Source organism: Microtus pennsylvanicus, chromosome 7 (assembly GCF_037038515.1).
Source record: "Microtus pennsylvanicus isolate mMicPen1 chromosome 7, mMicPen1.hap1, whole genome shotgun sequence".
Classification (NCBI taxonomy): Eukaryota; Metazoa; Chordata; class Mammalia; order Rodentia; family Cricetidae; genus Microtus; species Microtus pennsylvanicus.
In genome coordinates, this window is record NC_134585.1 from 57,902,005 (window position 1) to 57,919,203 (window position 17,199).

The 17,199-nt window shown below is 47.4% G+C and overlaps 1 protein-coding gene across 2 annotated transcripts in view; it reads right to left on the bottom strand.

The window, feature by feature from the left end:
- Positions 1-17,199, bottom strand: part of Rftn1 (raftlin, lipid raft linker 1) — a 202,333-nt gene that overhangs the window by 75,625 nt on the left and 109,509 nt on the right. For both annotated transcript variants that reach the window (XM_075980958.1, XM_075980959.1), the window contains exon 4: positions 11,773-11,881. In XM_075980958.1, coding sequence (XP_075837073.1) covers positions 11,773-11,881 — 109 coding nt within the window. The remainder of the gene's footprint in view (positions 1-11,772; positions 11,882-17,199) is intronic.

Sequence of the window (17,199 nt, forward strand, 5' to 3'; positions counted from 1 at the left end):
GTAAGTCGCTACTACATCGTAGTCAAAATGGGAAGTCACTGAAAAGAAAATTTCTACACCAACCAACCAGAGGACATTCCCGCAAAACACTGTTTTCACCAGGAATATATTTAAATTTTTTCTTCTCAAGTTTTTCTATGTTTTACATAGTTTAATTACAACTTCTATGTCCCATCCTGCATTACAACCTTTGTTACTCCTAGAATCAGATCCCTGTCGTCTACACCATCCTTTTCCCCGCCTCCTGGCACCAGCCGCATGCTGCCACTCAGGTGAGAAGGGAGTTACATGGGACTTGAATCTGTTTTCTTATTCCTCAGACACATGTATAATAGTGGGAGGTTTGGATTCTCTGGCCTTCTACACCTCACTGTGCCACCCCCATAGTGCCAATCTTTCCCAGGTTTTTATTCTTTCAAACACAGAAGTCAATAGCGATTCCCAACAGATCTGTGGCACTGTAGCAACAGAATGTGGTGCTTATTTTTAACCTTAATTTAAAAAAAGGAAAAAAATGTGAAAATAAAATTAAAAACCCAAGTATTGAATTCTGATGATTTCTGTTAGTTAAGGAGGGGATGAAGAAAAAAAATAAGTTAAAAAAAAAACAATCAACAACTATTGGTGGGCTGGAGAGAGAGCACAAAGAATATAAGACTATGCAGATGAGCATCTATGGCACTGAGACCCAGTTAGCTGTCAGGCCACCATCCTAATCCCCCACCTCCCTAATAACAGGAGGGATAATTTAAAAATGAGATAGACTACAGCATCATAGAAATAGCACAATCAGCAATCTTAGGGAGTATCTATAATGGATTTGCCGTGAGCCCCAGAAGCTTGCTGCGGGGTTGAGACCATGCGGAAGGTCCCCAAATGAAGTTGGCTGGTCCCCAGCCATGTGGTGGCTGACTTGTCCCCGACGAGCAGTGTGGGCAGGAGGCAAGTGGGAGGCACAGAGATAGGCACACGATACAGAATGAAATTGGACATTTATTAGGTGATTAGGTGGGTTATGGAGGGGAAGAAAAACGGGTGGGGGAAGAGAGAGAGAGAGAGAGAGAGAGAGAGAGAGAGAGAGAGAGAGAGAGAGAGAGAGAAGGGCAAGGAGAGAAGTGGGGAGAGAGGCAGAAGCTGCCTCTCCTGAGAGGAGACAGAAAAAGAGACAGAGCTCAAGCAGGAAGCTGAAGTTCAGCCTGCCTCAGCGGATGGGGGAGGGAGTGGGCGTGGCTTGTATCTTAAAGGGACAGAACAGTCATTACAGTATCACCTCAAAGACCATGAAGGGCTTTATCCCAGTGGCACCGTGGAAGTTACTAGTGGAAATATCTCCTTTATGGGAATCAAGAGAAAATTCTAGAATTGAGCCTTCAAAAATTCTAGCATTCCTCTGGAGAAAGCTGGCTGGCTTCAGAAAACATATCTCCTAATCTTACTTTTTCTCCATACCCATGTAGTCCCTCTGGCCATCTTCAATGCCACCAGACTGCAACCTAATGGGATTCTCCCCTCATGATGGAAACTGTCTCAAAGGCAAGATAAATAAATAAAAAATACATAAGTAAGAAAAAGGAAGAAAAGAAGGAAGGAAGTGACTATAGGGGGTGAAATTCCATTTGCTCAAAACCTCCAGAGTCAACAGCAACAAGAGCACATGCTTGGGGTGGGGGGAATGGCAACAGGAGCCAAAGCCCTGCCAGGCCCAAATCGCCAGGAAGAGAGGATGGACAACCCAGCCTGCAGAACTCATGTTTCTCTGCTTACCTCCTGGATGGCGAGCGCACGGCAGATGGCAGCTTTACGGAGTGGGGGTCCGCACTACTGCAGACCCTCAGATCCCGCATGTGGTGCCTAAATAACGCTCAGCATACAACCTATCTTATCAAAAGTCCACATATGTACTAACGTAGGTGGCATGTATCTGTCACCTCCCCGCTCCCAGTGGTACCCAGCTTGCTAAAGTAGCGAGTAGAAACGTATTAACCCTCAGTCACTTCCAGGGAGGGCCCACTGCCAAGCACCCCAAACACCGGCTAGAGAGGCCGTGGGTTACAGACAAAGATGCTAACTGTCCTCACTTTCTGCCTGCTGCACCTTCTCTGTGTCACCTTTCAAATCAGGTCCTACCCACTGAGGAGCCAATGCCAGACTGTCGTTCTTGCCCTTCCCCCACTTGCTGAGTCTCTTGCAGAAAAGAGAGCCACAGGCAAGGAGTCCAGTGAGCAAAAATAGTAAAATGTCTGAAGAGCTGACAGGGAAACAGGAGCTACACAGAGCGATGTCTACACCTGTGATTCCAGCACTTGGGAGGCTGAGACAGGGGGATTACTGCAAGTTCAAAGCCAGTCTGTTCTGCAGAGCAAGTTCCAGGGAAGCCTAAACCACAGACTGAGACCCTATCTGAATGAGTGAAAGAATGAATGAATGAGACGTAAGAAGTTAAAAGCAATAAGAGACACTAGAGTAAACAGAGGTAGGAAAAAGCACTCTCTAAAAGATGAGTGGGGGTGGGACCCCACCAGTCCTGTGGTGGGAGTACCCCACCAGTTTGTTCAGAGACACTAAGAATGAAGCTGGGGTGGCCGTCTGAAGGAACAGAATCACCTACCCACACTCCTGCCCTTCCTGACAATCCAGAATGTTATTGTCTAGGGACTGTTTTATAAATTTGGGTTTTTAATATTTTAATAGCTCGAGACTTTTTTTTCAAAGAGGGAAATTCCACCCTCATCCCCCTTTTAAAATGAGAACGTTTTCTTTAAGGAAGTGAAATCATTCGTTCTTTCATAAGCAGAAGACAGTGAAGCCCTGAACTGTGGTGGGTAGTGACTCCAGTGTTCCATGTGGGAGGCTGGTTTTCCTATAGGCATGATGGAGCACTTTGAAAGAGGCAGCTCAGATTTGAACACTTGGTCCCCAGTCTGTGGAGCTGTTTGGGTAGGTTTAGGGGAGGTGGCTTCAAGGTAGGAAGTGTCAGTAGGGACAGACTTTGTGGCTCCAAAAGCCATGAGACATACCAAGTTCTCTCTCTGCGTACTGCTTGTGGCTTGAGATGTAAGCTCTCAACTGGGCTCCATCCTGCCATCTGCCACACCTCCTCACTGTGACATTGATAGACTTCTACCCCTCTGGAGCTGTAAGCCCAAATAAACGTTTCCTTCTATCGCTGGCCTTGGTCACGGCCTTTCGGCCACAACAGAAGGGTAACTGACAGACATGCTAAGTGGCACTGGAAAGTTAGAACGCTCATCTAATCCGTCTTTAATATTCCAATTTACTTCTAGCTCATGTTGTTTTCAGTGGAACTGTTTCCTAAACAAAATGTCTCCTTGATCCCTGCCCTCTCAGAACGGTTCCCCCAAACTTACCTCTGGTTCAGTTCCCCTAATAATACTACTCATGTTCGGTGAGGGACTTAAAACAGTGCTCGGGGCCAGGGCTCAGCAGGTAAGAGCACTTGCTGTACATGTGTGAGGACCTGAGTTCAAATTTCCAACACCCACAGAAAAGCTGGGCACAGCACTGCACATCTATAACCCCAGGGAATGGCTGGTCCAGCGGGAGACGCTGTCTGAAGTCAGGCTGAGGCAGAAAGTGACAGAGGACAACACTCAACGTCCTCCTCTAGGCTCCACGCGTGCAGACACACACGACACAACCCCCGCCCCCCAAGGGATTATCACCATCCAAGACACTGGTGCATGCGGTCCTCTTCAGGAAAATCTGTCTCAGTCAGAGCCATTGGAATGAGTTTTTAAAAAACACAACACATGGCTTTTTAAATTTTTGATATGTGTTACAAATTATTATGAACAAGTTGAAATGTCTGTGCACTGATTCCTGGTGCAATCAATTACAATCTTAGTGATGTGAAAAGACAGCACCGTGACCTGGATGACCTGGATGACCGCAGTCATGGAGCAGGCAGAGATGCATGTCCACGGAGGCAAGAGGGGCTTGTGTGAAGGCTAGAGGCTGCCTGGGAAGGGAGGCTGGGGAGGGGCTCCAGCTGGAAAGGGCTCCTGCTGATGGTCCTGCTCTGCTGTGTTCTTGTTGCTTCTTTGCTTCGTAGCGTTTTGTTTGTTTTTGAACACAGCCGCAGGCTTCCGAGAGCTAGAATTATAGGTGCACACCACGGCAAGCTCAGCTCATCTGTGCTAAACTTCACATTTATGTCAGCTTCAGTAAAAGGGACTTCCCCCTTTCTTTCTTATAAAGATCAACACACGGTCTTATGGAGATTTTGGACTCATGGAAGAGCGGGCGAGGACAAGTATCAGGTGAGCACATGTGACTTAGCCCGTCCCTGCTGCCACCGTCATGTGTGAACTGTAGGAATGCGGATCCCAGTGATGTGGATGACAGTAAGATGACGGATGTGAAGCCGGCACTAGATGTCCCTGAAATCTCTGGGATTACAAAGTCACAAACCACAGTGACTAAAGGGGCCCACAATAAAACTGCTTCGTGACTAGGTCCAAATTCATAAAAGTGTGTGTAACTAGACTAACAGCTAAATTAAACAGCGATGTAGTTGCTGGAAATGCATTCCTTTAAGGGTTGTCTGTTAGTTGGGGTGTGTCGGCACACACCTGTAATCCCAGTATTTAGGGGTTGAGGCAGGAGGATCAAGAGTTTGGGGCCAGTCGAAACTACACACCAAGACCCTGTCTCCAAGCTAGTATGGGGGGGATGACTCCATGGCTTGCTGCACAGGGATGTGGACCCGAGCTCAGTTCTTCACAAGCTTTATAAAATCCTGGTATGGCGGTTTGCACCTGTAACACCGGTGCTGGTGTCGTAGCTAGATTCTATTGCTGTGAAGAGACACCGTGACCACGGCAACTCTTATAAAGGAGTAAACTTTTGATTGGGGTGGCTCGCTTACAGTTAGAGGTTCAGCCCATTATTACCATGGTGGGACATAGCAGGCATGGGGCTGGAGAAGTAGCTGAGTGTCCTACATCTTACAGGCAACAGGAAGTGATCTGACTCACTGGGCGGTAACTTGAGCATATATGGGACCTCAAATCCCAGCTCCACAGTGACACACTCCCTCCAACAAGGCCACAGCTCCTAATAGAGCCATTCCCTTTAAAGGGCATTTTTTTTTTCAAACCACCACAGCTGGGGAAAATGGAGGCAGGCGGATCACAGGGCTTGCTGGGCAGCCATTCTGGATGGACCGGTGAGCTGCAGGTTGAGAGAGCAGCCTGCCTGGAGAAGGAAGATGGAGAACCGTAGAGGAAGGCTTCTGATGCCCGCCTCTGCCCACAGTGCACACCCAGACACCTGCACCCATACCCTCCAGTTACAAGTTAAAGTGACTCAAAACCAATTGGTTTTGTTTTTCTTTTTTGAGGAAAGCAGATTATATTCTGCCTTCTTTTTCCATCTGGTCATACGTGATCTGCTTTGCTCTATGGTTCCCTCGTATGTATGTGACAGACACTCAAAGTCACAAATAGTTCATTTTAACTTATGGAGCAATGACAGATTGACCAGGAGTACAAGGAGCTAAATTCTTAATACTACTTAGTCTTAATTTATTAGTTTAACTTAGGTGAAATAAATAAAATATATTTCTGCTAAACACAGTATTTTGTGAGATATAAAAAAATTTCATTTTTACTAAAAATTTAGCATCTAAATGGACATGAAATATACATGATATCAGATTCTGAATAGTTCATTTATTTAAAACAAAAGAATGTACAAGATCTCATTACTTGTTAGAAAGATAACACTGTTACATGAAACACATTACTGAAAGACTTCCATTTTTAACATGGATTGTGCATGTGAGTGTGTGCACACGTGCTCACACCATGGCCTCAGTGTGAATGCCAAAGAACAAGTTCATTCTCTCCTTCTACAACATGGGGCCAAGGGACCAAACACCTGCCATCAATCTTGACCACAAGCACCTTTACCCGCTGAGAAACCTTGCTGGCCCACACTTTTTAAGGGGCTATGGGACACTTTAAACAGTGGTCCAGCTGTCGTTTCTATTAGGCAGACTAGTGAGGAAGTAAATGCCCTTGCTCACCAGGGAGCCGAGAGGGTGGTGGGCATCAACGCTGGAAGGGCTGGCCTAGCTGAAGATCTGATTGGCAGCAACGGCTTGTTCTGGGCACCTGTTGCTCTTGACTGTTCAGTGAGGGTGGATGGATCTGATGGCATCTGTTGGTTGCCCGGGTTAGTCTCGGTGAACCCGACCATTTCTCGAGAAAGTCTCCCCTCTATCTGCCCTGCTATATTCTCACCTCCTCACTCTCTCTGCCAGGGTGTCCCCAGTTAGGCTGGAGATCTTGTGGGATGGGAGAGAGAGCTAAGGGGCTGCCTACGATCTCCTTGACTCTGCCATGCAGTGGGCCCTCAGACCTGCTCTGAGAGACAGGTGAACTCTGACTCACCAACACTGCACCACACAGCGGAAGACGGTCAGATGAGGAATGGTTCCCCTTTGGGAACAATGAGCAAGTTCACGACCTCTACACTCCCACCCCTCACTGTGGGTGCCAAGGAACTTCAGTGACCTCTGGACAGCAGAACAGGGAGGTCACAGCCAATAAAAACAGCAGGAGGTCAGAGCCACAGGGGAGGCTAGGTGGGAGAGGATTCCATTCTGAGATTCCATCTCTTTTTCTTCTCCTCCAAACTGTAAATTCTCATTTGTTTCAATTTTTGAAAATGCCAGGGTCCTCATGGTTGGGGAACAAAGGGAGAGCGGCCAGGCAAGGAGGCTGCTCTAGCAGAATCTGCTCTTCACTCCGAGGCTGGTGCCAGTGAAGTCAGACTCTGGAGAGAAGGCTGGGTGAGGCTGGGTACTCACAGCTCTTTACCAAGACTGGAGTTTTATTTTTGTTTTGTTTACTTTCTGTTGCTGTGATACACACCACGACCACAGACCACTTGGGGAGGTGCGGGTTTATTTGGCCTCACGTCCTGATTATCGTCTATTATTGAAGGATGTCAAAGCAGAACTCAACCATGAGCAGACACAGGAACCACAGGAGAAATCTGCTTCCTGGCTTGCATCCTCTGACGTGTTCAATCCATTTTCGACAGCACTGGGCCACCTGCCCCGGGATGGCACTCCTAATCATGGGCTGGGCCCTCCCCCTACGTCAATTAACAACTAAGAAAATGCCCCATAGACATGACCACAGGCCAACCTGACCTAGAAATTCCTCAGCTGAGGGTCCCTCTTCCTGGCTATCTCTAGGTTTGGGTTAAGTTGAAAACCAAAACTATAACAGATTCCCAGGTCTCACATCTGCCAGCTCACAACCACCTGGAACTGTTCCAAGAGACCAGACACCTTCTCTCAGGTCACTGAGGACAGCTGCATAGACACACTGCGCCTAGACACCCTCAGACACATATACATAAAATAAAGCTTTAAGAAAATGAAACTAGACTCTGACTTCGCTAGTAGAAGGGCACTCTGCATAATCAATGAGCTCCTAGGAGAGAAAGGCTGAGCCATCTCTGTGCCGCAGGCAAAGTATCAGTCCTAGGGCTCTGCTCAGCTTTCACCCAGATCTTCAAAACCATCAGGTTTTCCCCTTAGCAAGACATCAGCAGTGCTTTTCTCAAATGTAGTCCAATGAATGTCTGATCACGTGTTCTCTTCCACTGGTCCACACCCAGGCTGCTCTGGTCTCTCCACAGTTTTTCTTACTCAGTGTAACACATGCCTAGTTCATGAATGACCCTGTAATCTCAGGCTCATCATCAGGGAGGAAGTCTGAGGGCAAAGGTCACCTGCACAGGGACAGACAGGATGAAGGAGCTCTGACCCAGGGAAGCTGGGCATGGTGATTACACCTGACTACCTCTCAAAGCTATCGAGCCCCAAAATTGGATTGTGAAAAAGGAAAGGAGAGAGAAGGGAGGGTACACTGATCTTTCTTTCTCCTCTTGTGGAGCTGGGATCTGGGGCCAGGGTCTTATTCGTGCTAGGCAAAAGACTCACCATGTAGACCAGGCTATCCCGATGCTCCTGCCTTAGCCTCCTGCGTGCTGGCATTACAGATCTGCCATGAGTCGCCAGTGCCATCCTGCTGTCTGTGCATTCCTGCTCTGAGGCTCCCTGACATTCCCAGCATCCTCGCTGGAAACCCAGCTGAACTGGCTGTGGCAAGACTCTTCCATTTGATCATAACAGCCCTGCCCCACAAGGAAGAGACCCCGTTCCCGACGCATCTGCCCCACATGGAGACAGAACCTGGCCTTGGGAAGAGACCCCGTTCCCGATGTATCCACCCCACACGGACACAGAACCTGGCCTTGGGAAGAGATCTCACTCCCTATGCATCAGCCCCACACAGAGACAGAATCTGGCCTTGGAAAGAGACCCCGTTCCCGATGTATCTGCCCCACACGGACAAAGAACCTGGCTGTAGATCTTTCCACACTCTTCCCCACGTGAATGGCATCGCCCACCTCCCACTCCCGTCTCTTTCCAGAGTTATCACTTCACCCGAAGCCTGTCAAGACCCTTCCCAAGTTCACTTGGCTTCTCTGTACCACCAGGGGCCTATTTTCCCTGGAAAGGATAGATCCAGGCCCCATTTTTCAGCAATCCCAGATCCAGGCAAGGCCTTAGGATAAGAGGAAGCTGTGACATTGACTCCAGCCTCTTGCATCATCATGCTAAAGCTGGGCCTAGATTCTGGGTGCCAATCATGGCTTCTGCTCTTCTGGTTTTCCCAAAAAAGTCAGATAGGGTGAAGAGGCCTGAACAATCTTATGAATTCAGGTCCTTCACATTGGCCTCCTCCACTCTCCTCCGGGAACAGGATGTGCTCAAGGGCTTCACAGACAGCCGGATGTGCCCCTGGGACAACAGCTGAGGCCTTGCCTCAAGGGAATTCAGAGGACACTGTTACTCCCCCGTCTCCTTTGCCCACTTGGCCCCGGGCCTTGGAAACAGTCTTGCTGAGCTGTCTGGGCAACTGAGCTGCTCTGTGGTCCACAGTTAATCATTTGCATACCGACCCGTTGGCTGCTGTGCTGCAGGATATGAGAGGGGAACCAGAAAGCAATGACCCAGATTTCACCACACCAGAAGGGTACTCGGAGCTTCGGGGGCCCATGGAAGGGAAGTTCACCTCTGCACAGCCTCCTAGCCCCAATGAGGATCACTACGGGGTGGTAAATCACAGCATCATCAGCAAATCTCCATGACACAGAGAACAGGACTTCATTTTCCCAACTGTCTAGATCCCCTTCTAGTCACACTTTCCAGCCAAAGGTTCCACTAATTTAAAACATTTGGTGGGAAAATAATGTTGGGACATTATTCTTCAGGGAGAAAATCTGCTTGGTTTGAATTCAGCTCTAATATGCAGGGAAGAATATGAGCTACATCACATGACAGGGTAATGACAAATGGGCTAATTACCATCTTATCTGAAGACAAATCTACTTGGCCTAAGAGCAGGAGCCATTATTTCACAGAAATAATGACCCAGATAGAAAGTAACGACAGCAAGCCATGGGAGCCGGGGTATGCCTTCAGCTCGGCCTACCTGAATGGCAAAGAACAAGAAAACCCACTCCCCTTCCCCTAGCAGTCATTAACTATCATTAGCATATATTCTGTATGTTTGTTAAACACAGAATGAGCAGGTGTCAATTATAACTAATTACTGACTCCTAAGACAGTGGTGCCTATACTATATACATATCATATAGATAACGGCGGGGAAAAGAATGCTGGGATAAGAAGAGAAGTTAAAAGTTAAATAAAATATGGCTAACGTCCTCCAGGGCTTAGACCCTATACAGATGTTACAGATGTTGCACTGAGGAAGCACAGCAGCCAAGCAGCCCACAAAACAGGGCCCTGCTTCCTGAACATCTGATGCAATGGGCCTACCACACAGTGGTCTGGTCTGGTCAGGGCGAGGGCACCTATAATTAGTTTTGAAATGAGCATACTGGAGACAGTGTCTAGAGTCTCCGTCTCACGGCTTCCCCAGACAGCCCTTAGCTACCCCAAGCACAAGCAACAGAGCTGCCATCACGGGTCTCCCATTCTTCAGGTCATCACAGGATTTCAGTCTCTAGGGTGTCCTCATCCAGCTTTATTAGAGCATTATTTGCAAAGAAGATGGCCCTACCGATATATGTATACACTTCATGATTTAGAAAGACACTGCTCTTGCATCCATACATGTGTCAACACAGACCAAGCCACCTCCATTTCTAAATAATCACCTACATTCTACTAGAGTAGAAAAAAACCAGCATGCTAGTAAAATTAGCAGGATTGAACCTGAACCTGAACCTGAAAGCCCATCTGACTCCTGGTCTATAGGGCTCCTGGTTCCTTCCAACATGAGTGGTTCATGCCAGAGTCTGGGAGACTGAATGTTCAGCAAACGCTGAAGGCAAAGGGAAGGAAGAAAACAAACACCCACTAAAGGACAGTCTTGTTACTCTACCTTTCTGCAGAATTCCTCACGATGTTCCCAGCAGAGGTCTCTGCTGAGGGCTGTCTCTCTCTGGTCCCCACTTCACATGGCCTCTATGTAGGATGCTTTGGTTCCAGGTACGCCCACAGTCTCTCATAGATGCTAGTCCCTGTGCTTGGAGACTTCTCAAACTGGACCAGCGGAGTCCTGACCCCTCCCATCTCAGCTTCAGCACCTTCCCTACCCTGGTACCACTCTGGCAGCCTCTTTGGCCTGTGGGTCAACTCAGTTGCTCCCTCCTGGCAGTGTTCACCCGCTGTGCCCACCTGTCACCACCACAGTGAGTTTGTTCTTTGCAGCCCAGAAACTAGTTCTAAACAGTCAACAAGATTTACTAGCGCACATGAGCGCGCACACACACACACCACAATTTAATATAAAACAAACGACAGTGAGATCTGTAACTCAGTTTGGGAAAATGCTTGCCTAAAATGATCAAGTTTCTCAGTTCTACCCCAATACCACAGAAACCAGACATGGTGATCCACACCTAGAAACCCAGCACTCTGGAAACGAAGGCAAAGAGGATCCGAAGCTCAGGGCCGTTCTTGGCTATACAGTGACTTTGAGGCCAGCTTAGACCACACAAACCAAACAAACAAGGCAGGCTGTTCCATGCTGGCCACAGTACATAGGAATATTGTATGATGGCCTGTGCACATACGTCAGCATTCGTACTCTCTAGACACTGCTAGGGCTCTTGGCAACACATGGAAGACTACACACAAGAGAGCATACGTGGGAGACTACCATACGAGCGAACACGATGCACATGTCTGAAGTGCAGACATCCCTTCTGCTGCAAATGCAATGTAGAATTCAAATAGAGCCTGCAAATTGGGTGGAAACGGCCTATGACCACTGCCAACACAGAACAATCTCACCACCAAGCACGATTCTTGGTGGTTGGCAGTCCCTGCAGGCAGGCAATGTTGCCTGGTACAATAGTATACCTGTGGCCTCAGGACTCGGGCCAGGAAAGAAAGGGGCTGTAGCAACAAAGTCCTCCCAGAACAAGGGAGAGGTGGCATCTGGGGCGGGGGGCAGACCCTTTGGGGGCTTGAGTGTATCCGGTAGTGAGTCTGCAGGCCTGTGGGCCGGGATCCCACTGGGGCCCTGCAAGACAAGACATGAGGTCGCCTCAACCTGGGCAGTAGAGCCACCTTGCTCCAGAGCCCCCCAAGCTGTCGTCTGTGAGGTGGCTGACCCCTCTGCCTGCTCTCCAGCAGTCCACTCAGGCCCCTGCTCTGTGAGCCCGCATCTCCCAATGCATTGTGAGGCTCACCTTCTTAATAAACTCTGGGACGAACTTCTGGTTTTCCAGGTGGTCTAAGGAGGCGCAGTAATCCAATTCCAAGATGTAGCTTTCATTGTGAAGCTCGGTCTTCTGAGACCTGAAGGAAGAAACAAAGTGTGAAATTCTGCAGTCTTCTTTTATAAAAAGAATCACAGGTTAATGAAGCCCCCAAATCATTCATGAATGTAATTGACAAAAAGCACTGCTGAAAAACAATTTATGGTAAATAACTACATACACACACACACTCACGAGCATACACATGTGTATGTATCTCCATGTCACTGAAAGAGCTCCAAGAAGGTTATGCATGTTCTCAGCTCTTGGGAAGCTAACCCAGGATCATCGAGGTTTTACAGCCAGCCTGGGATCTCAAAGAAAGGACAGAGAGAGAAAGTGGGACAAGAAAAAGGAAAGGAAGGATGAAGGAGATAAGGGGAAGAGAGGGAGAGTTGGTCTCTGAATAAGACTTTATAGAATGATGGTATAGGCAGTGTGGCTTATACAGTAGACAATACAAAGATGTCTGGGAGGAAGGGCCTCTCAGGTGACTTCCACTGGCTTCATCTACTAGGAAGAGTTAGGAAGAGACACACACAGCCAATCACAGCAGTAGCTCTGGATGGAGAGGCCTCTGGGGCACAGGGACTGGGGGCAGCAGGGTGAGGGTGACTGAAAGTGACTTGAGCTGTAGCTTTGAGGTCTTCATCTGTTAGTGAAGGAAACAATATTCACAGATCACTTAGAAAATTAATTTGGAAGGCGTTTAAAGGGCTCAAGCCCTACAGAGGAGACGCTGGCAAAAATCTACCAAAATGAAAGATTAAAGCAAAGCAGTCAGTGTTGGGCCAGTGAGGTGGCTCAGAGGCCAAAATCATTTGTTGCCACGCCTGGTAGCCTGGGTGCAATCCCTGAGAATTCGCATGGTAGAAAGAAGAAAGCAGGCTCCCACAAGTTGTCTTTTGACTTCCACATATGCGTGTATGTGGAAATATACATACACACACACACACAAACACACACACACACACACAATGAAAAGGTAGACTACGAGGCATGCCTCCCGATGGCTGAGTCGGCTTCCCTCGCACAACCACCGACCCACCCTGACTCTGCACAGGCAGGGCCATCAGGAGCAACATGAGCAAATGGCCACCAGAGAGAGACGCCACTCATTCACAGGCATCCTTCTGAGGACTTCTGTGTGGAAAGAGCATGGGCCTGGGGAACCCAGGAAGCTGCATGGTGTCAGAAGTGGAAGGAGCTTCCTAGGCCCAGCAGACCTGACATGACATGAGGTACAATGAAAGATCAGCTCAGGATGTTGTCTATCCTAGGTGGCTGGTCACAGGGCTCCCTACCACACTGCCCAGATGCTCTGCACAAGCTGAGGAGTGAACTGGGCCTTCTGGACACAATGAGGCTTCTCTACCAGAGGCCTATCCACAAAATCCCTAAAGTGCATTCTTACACACACACACACACACACACACACACACACACACTACATACCATATATACACACAAACTTACATACATATACCACACACACTCAAACACAACACACATAACACACACACACTCACGAACACATCCCACAACCCACATACCACACAGTACAGTACACGTAAATACATATTTGTTATGATAGCTTAAAATGAATCGCCAAGGTTTTCATGTACAGTGAAAGACAATTTATGCTTCTATTAACCATCAGGTTATGATTTACATAAAATTTAAAAGAGAAATAATTAAAGAGGAGTTGGCATCCCCCAGGTGTGAGACTGTGGTTGAGTAAGTGACTTCAACAGGTTATTTTTACTGTTCTGCTTCCTGAACCATATCCTTTCTGGGGCTGCATCATGTTTGAGACATAAGAGAATAGGCTGACTTCAAACCAGCCCATCTGGAACAAACCAGTTCTAACAGTGAACTGGCTCAGAAGCCAGCCATCTTGTTTCAATGCTTGCTCAGAGATTTAGTCATGCTCTTACTTCTTCCCCTAGGGAAACTAAGTCAGGAGACTCCAGACCTTTGAATGAGATTTGGTCATGATAGACTGTCCTAAGTGACGTCTCAAATAGTGAAGACCACGATGGGGAAGGGGAGCTCTAAGAGACATTTAGTCCTTACAGAGCTTGCCATATACGCCTGAGGAATAGCCCTGAGCTCAATCCCAAAACCCTCATAAAAATCCAGGCCTGGCAGGGTTTATAATCCCAACACAAGGGGGCAGAGAGAGGTGAATCCCTGCAAATCTCTGGCCAGCCATACTGCCTAGTCTAATTAGTGAACCCCAGGTCCCAGTGAGAGATCTATCCCCCAAAAGCAAGACAAACAGTACTTTGAACAATACCTAATGTTGATCTAATGTTGTACATAAACACACATGAAAGCATACATACATCCCAGCTCTTTCTCACATGGGGAGTAAGGTCAGTTACATGCAGTTATTTATAATGGGCATTAAGAAAACCAGTCCACAAATCACAATCCCAGAGAACCTAGACAACAATGAGGACCCTAAGAGAGACATACATAGATGTAATCTACATGAGTAGTAGAAAAAGACAAGATCTCCTGAGTAAATTGAGAGCATGGGAACCTTGGAAGAGGGTTGAAGGGGAGGGGAGAAGCAGGGAGGGGAGCAGAGAAAAATGTAGAGCGCAACAAAAATCATTTTAAAAAGTTAATAAAAGAAAAAAAGATTATCATTTCAGGTCATAGTCTAGGACACACTGAGGGGAAGTCGAGGCAGGAAATTAAGCAGCTAATCACATCATATCCACAGTCAAGGGCAGAGAGAAACAAAGACAAATGGGCCTACGCATGTGTAATTGCACTCAGATAGCTTGCTCCTCTCTTACAGTGCTCAGGAGCGGCCGGCAGTAAGTTGAGCCTTTCTATATCAGTTAACAGTCAAGGATCCTGAGCTAGGCAATTGCTCAGTCGAGGATCTCTTCCCATGCGAGCTTAGGCTGGGTCACTACGGCATGCCTCTATTAGCCTCCAGCACAAGCTTCACACATGGTCTTGTAGCTCAGAAGCTGGCTGATGTAGAGCTAGCTAGAAGAGTGCCTTACCTACTGTAAGCCTTGAGACAGCGTCTCCAAACTTTCTAGGCTTCAGTTGCTCTCATGGTAGGTAGACAGTGGTTAGTAACTCTCTGTTAGAGACTGCAGGGGGGCAGGACAACACAGAACTACCAGGACACAGCGCAAATGGAGCCTTAATCACTATCACAGAGGAATCCTCGGAGGGCGCCGAACACAGAGGTGACAGGACTTGATCGTTCTAAAAGGATTTTTCCCTGCCAGCTGCGGTCCAGACAGATGCTAGCACTCCAAGTGGGATGGCTGTGGTGAGAAGCAATAGGTTCTGTTCTCAAGGCAGAATGTTCGTGATAATCTTCTGGTGGTAGAGTGTAAAAGGAAGAAAGCAGATGCGAGGACTCCAAAAATTAGTGTCTTTGCAGTTAGAGGAGTGGGTGAACTTGCCAGGATCATGATGGAGAATAGCTCAGTTGGGACAGGTTTGGCAGGGTAAGAGAGAATTGACAATTCAGTTTCATCTGTTAAATGTGACATACCCAGCTGAAATCCATGTAGAAATGTCTGCTACACAGTTGAAAATATATTCAAATCTGAGGTGGGGCTGTAACTCAGTTGGGAGATTATTCGCCTAGTATTTGCAAGGTCCTAGGTTTAATCCCCACTGCTGCATGAACCAGGCACGATACACCTGAAATCCCAGCACGCAGGAGGTGAAGGCAGGAAAACCAGATGTTCAAGGCCATACTCAACTACAGTACATGCTCAAGGCCAGTGTGGGCAAAACAAGACTCTGTCTTAAAAAGAAAGGAAGGAAGGGAGGGACAGAGAAAGGGAGGGAGGGAGGGAGGAAGGATACACACCACGACTCTCAAGTCACGTGGCTGGAGACATCAGCATCCACAAGGAGTTAAAGGCTAGGACCAGCTGAGATCCCCACAGTCTCAGGGCCCCTCATGCTCTAAGAACTCAGAGAAGTAAGGAAGCCACTGGAGTAATTCTCCTGCGGCAGCTATGTGACGGGACTTGTTTCTGGAAGTCAATTAAAGAAGCTCGTCACTGAGGATGGGAGAAGTTACACTGTCGACTGTTTGCGTGAACAGGCTCCTCCTCCTCTTTCTATCTGCGTTTTTCTTTTCAAATTCCAAGAAGAATCCATTCTAGGAAACAGGTCTGAAGGTATTCGTGCGTCTTTAATATCTGTGTATTCTGTTAAGTAGGCAGACTCTCGAGTTACTCTGCTGGCTTGGTTCAGGATATCTGGGCTCCTCTGGAGAAAAATATCAAGTTTCTGGGTTGATTCCCAGAAGCAACCTTGGGGAAATTTAAGGGAACTCTCTGGTCTCCCACTGCATGGGCCTCTCCTGTGTCTGCGGTACTAGAGAGGACAGAATGTCTGCACTCAGTCATCGTGGGCTGTGAATTACCCTCTCTAAGCCATTAAAAATTCATACTTCTAAGTAAATCCTGTTTCCACATGTTGCATTAAACATCTGAGGTAACTTCAGGCAAAATAGTAAAGCCCTGAATTCTTCCTACAAAGTAAGAATAACTTGTGAGCTGAGTTGGGTCTCCTGGGGGCAGATCCAATTTAAAGTTGCTTTTTAAAAATCTTTAAAAATTATCCACTATTTCTTTAGGTAAAAGGCACATGACAGAAAGTTAGGATATAATGATGTTTAAGTAATAAACATGTAACAGATCTCACTTCAGTATCTAAGTAATAGATGTCATACCCTAAGTCATTTCAAAGTTTAAATGATTCCCCTTTCCTAAGCCAGGAGGCAGAGCTTTAACTTCAGTCATACGAAGAGAGAGAGAGGGATGGTGTAGCTCATGAGCAGGGGCGTTTCTGCTCTTTTTAGAAATAATGGGAAGAAGCCGAGTCAGGAACCAACTCAGATAGGGGCCTTTCTCCAGCCAGATAAAAAGTTTCTAAACGTCAGTTGTCAAAACAAATTCGTTCCCTCTGGGAAACAGGAAGAGAGGTTAAGACTCACCCAGCAGAGCCAATCCTTTCTCTTTCCTCCTCCAAAGCAACACCAGATTCAATTAGAATGACCAGAACAGCTAGTTTTGTCTCAAAGAAATGGCAGAGAAAGAGATGAGCCAGTCTGTATGCTGCTGGCCTTTCGTCAACTTGACACAAGCTAGGATCATCTGAAAGGAGGGAACCTCAACTGAGAAAACACCTTCATCAGGTTGGCCTGCGGGCAGCTCAGCTAGGGTATTTTCATGATTAATGCTGGATGTGGGAGGGCTCAGCCCACTGGGCAGTGCCTCCCGAGGGTTTGTGTGCTGGGGTTGTATAAGAAGCAGAATGATTATGCAATAAAGAGCAAGCCACATGTGACCGCTGACACCA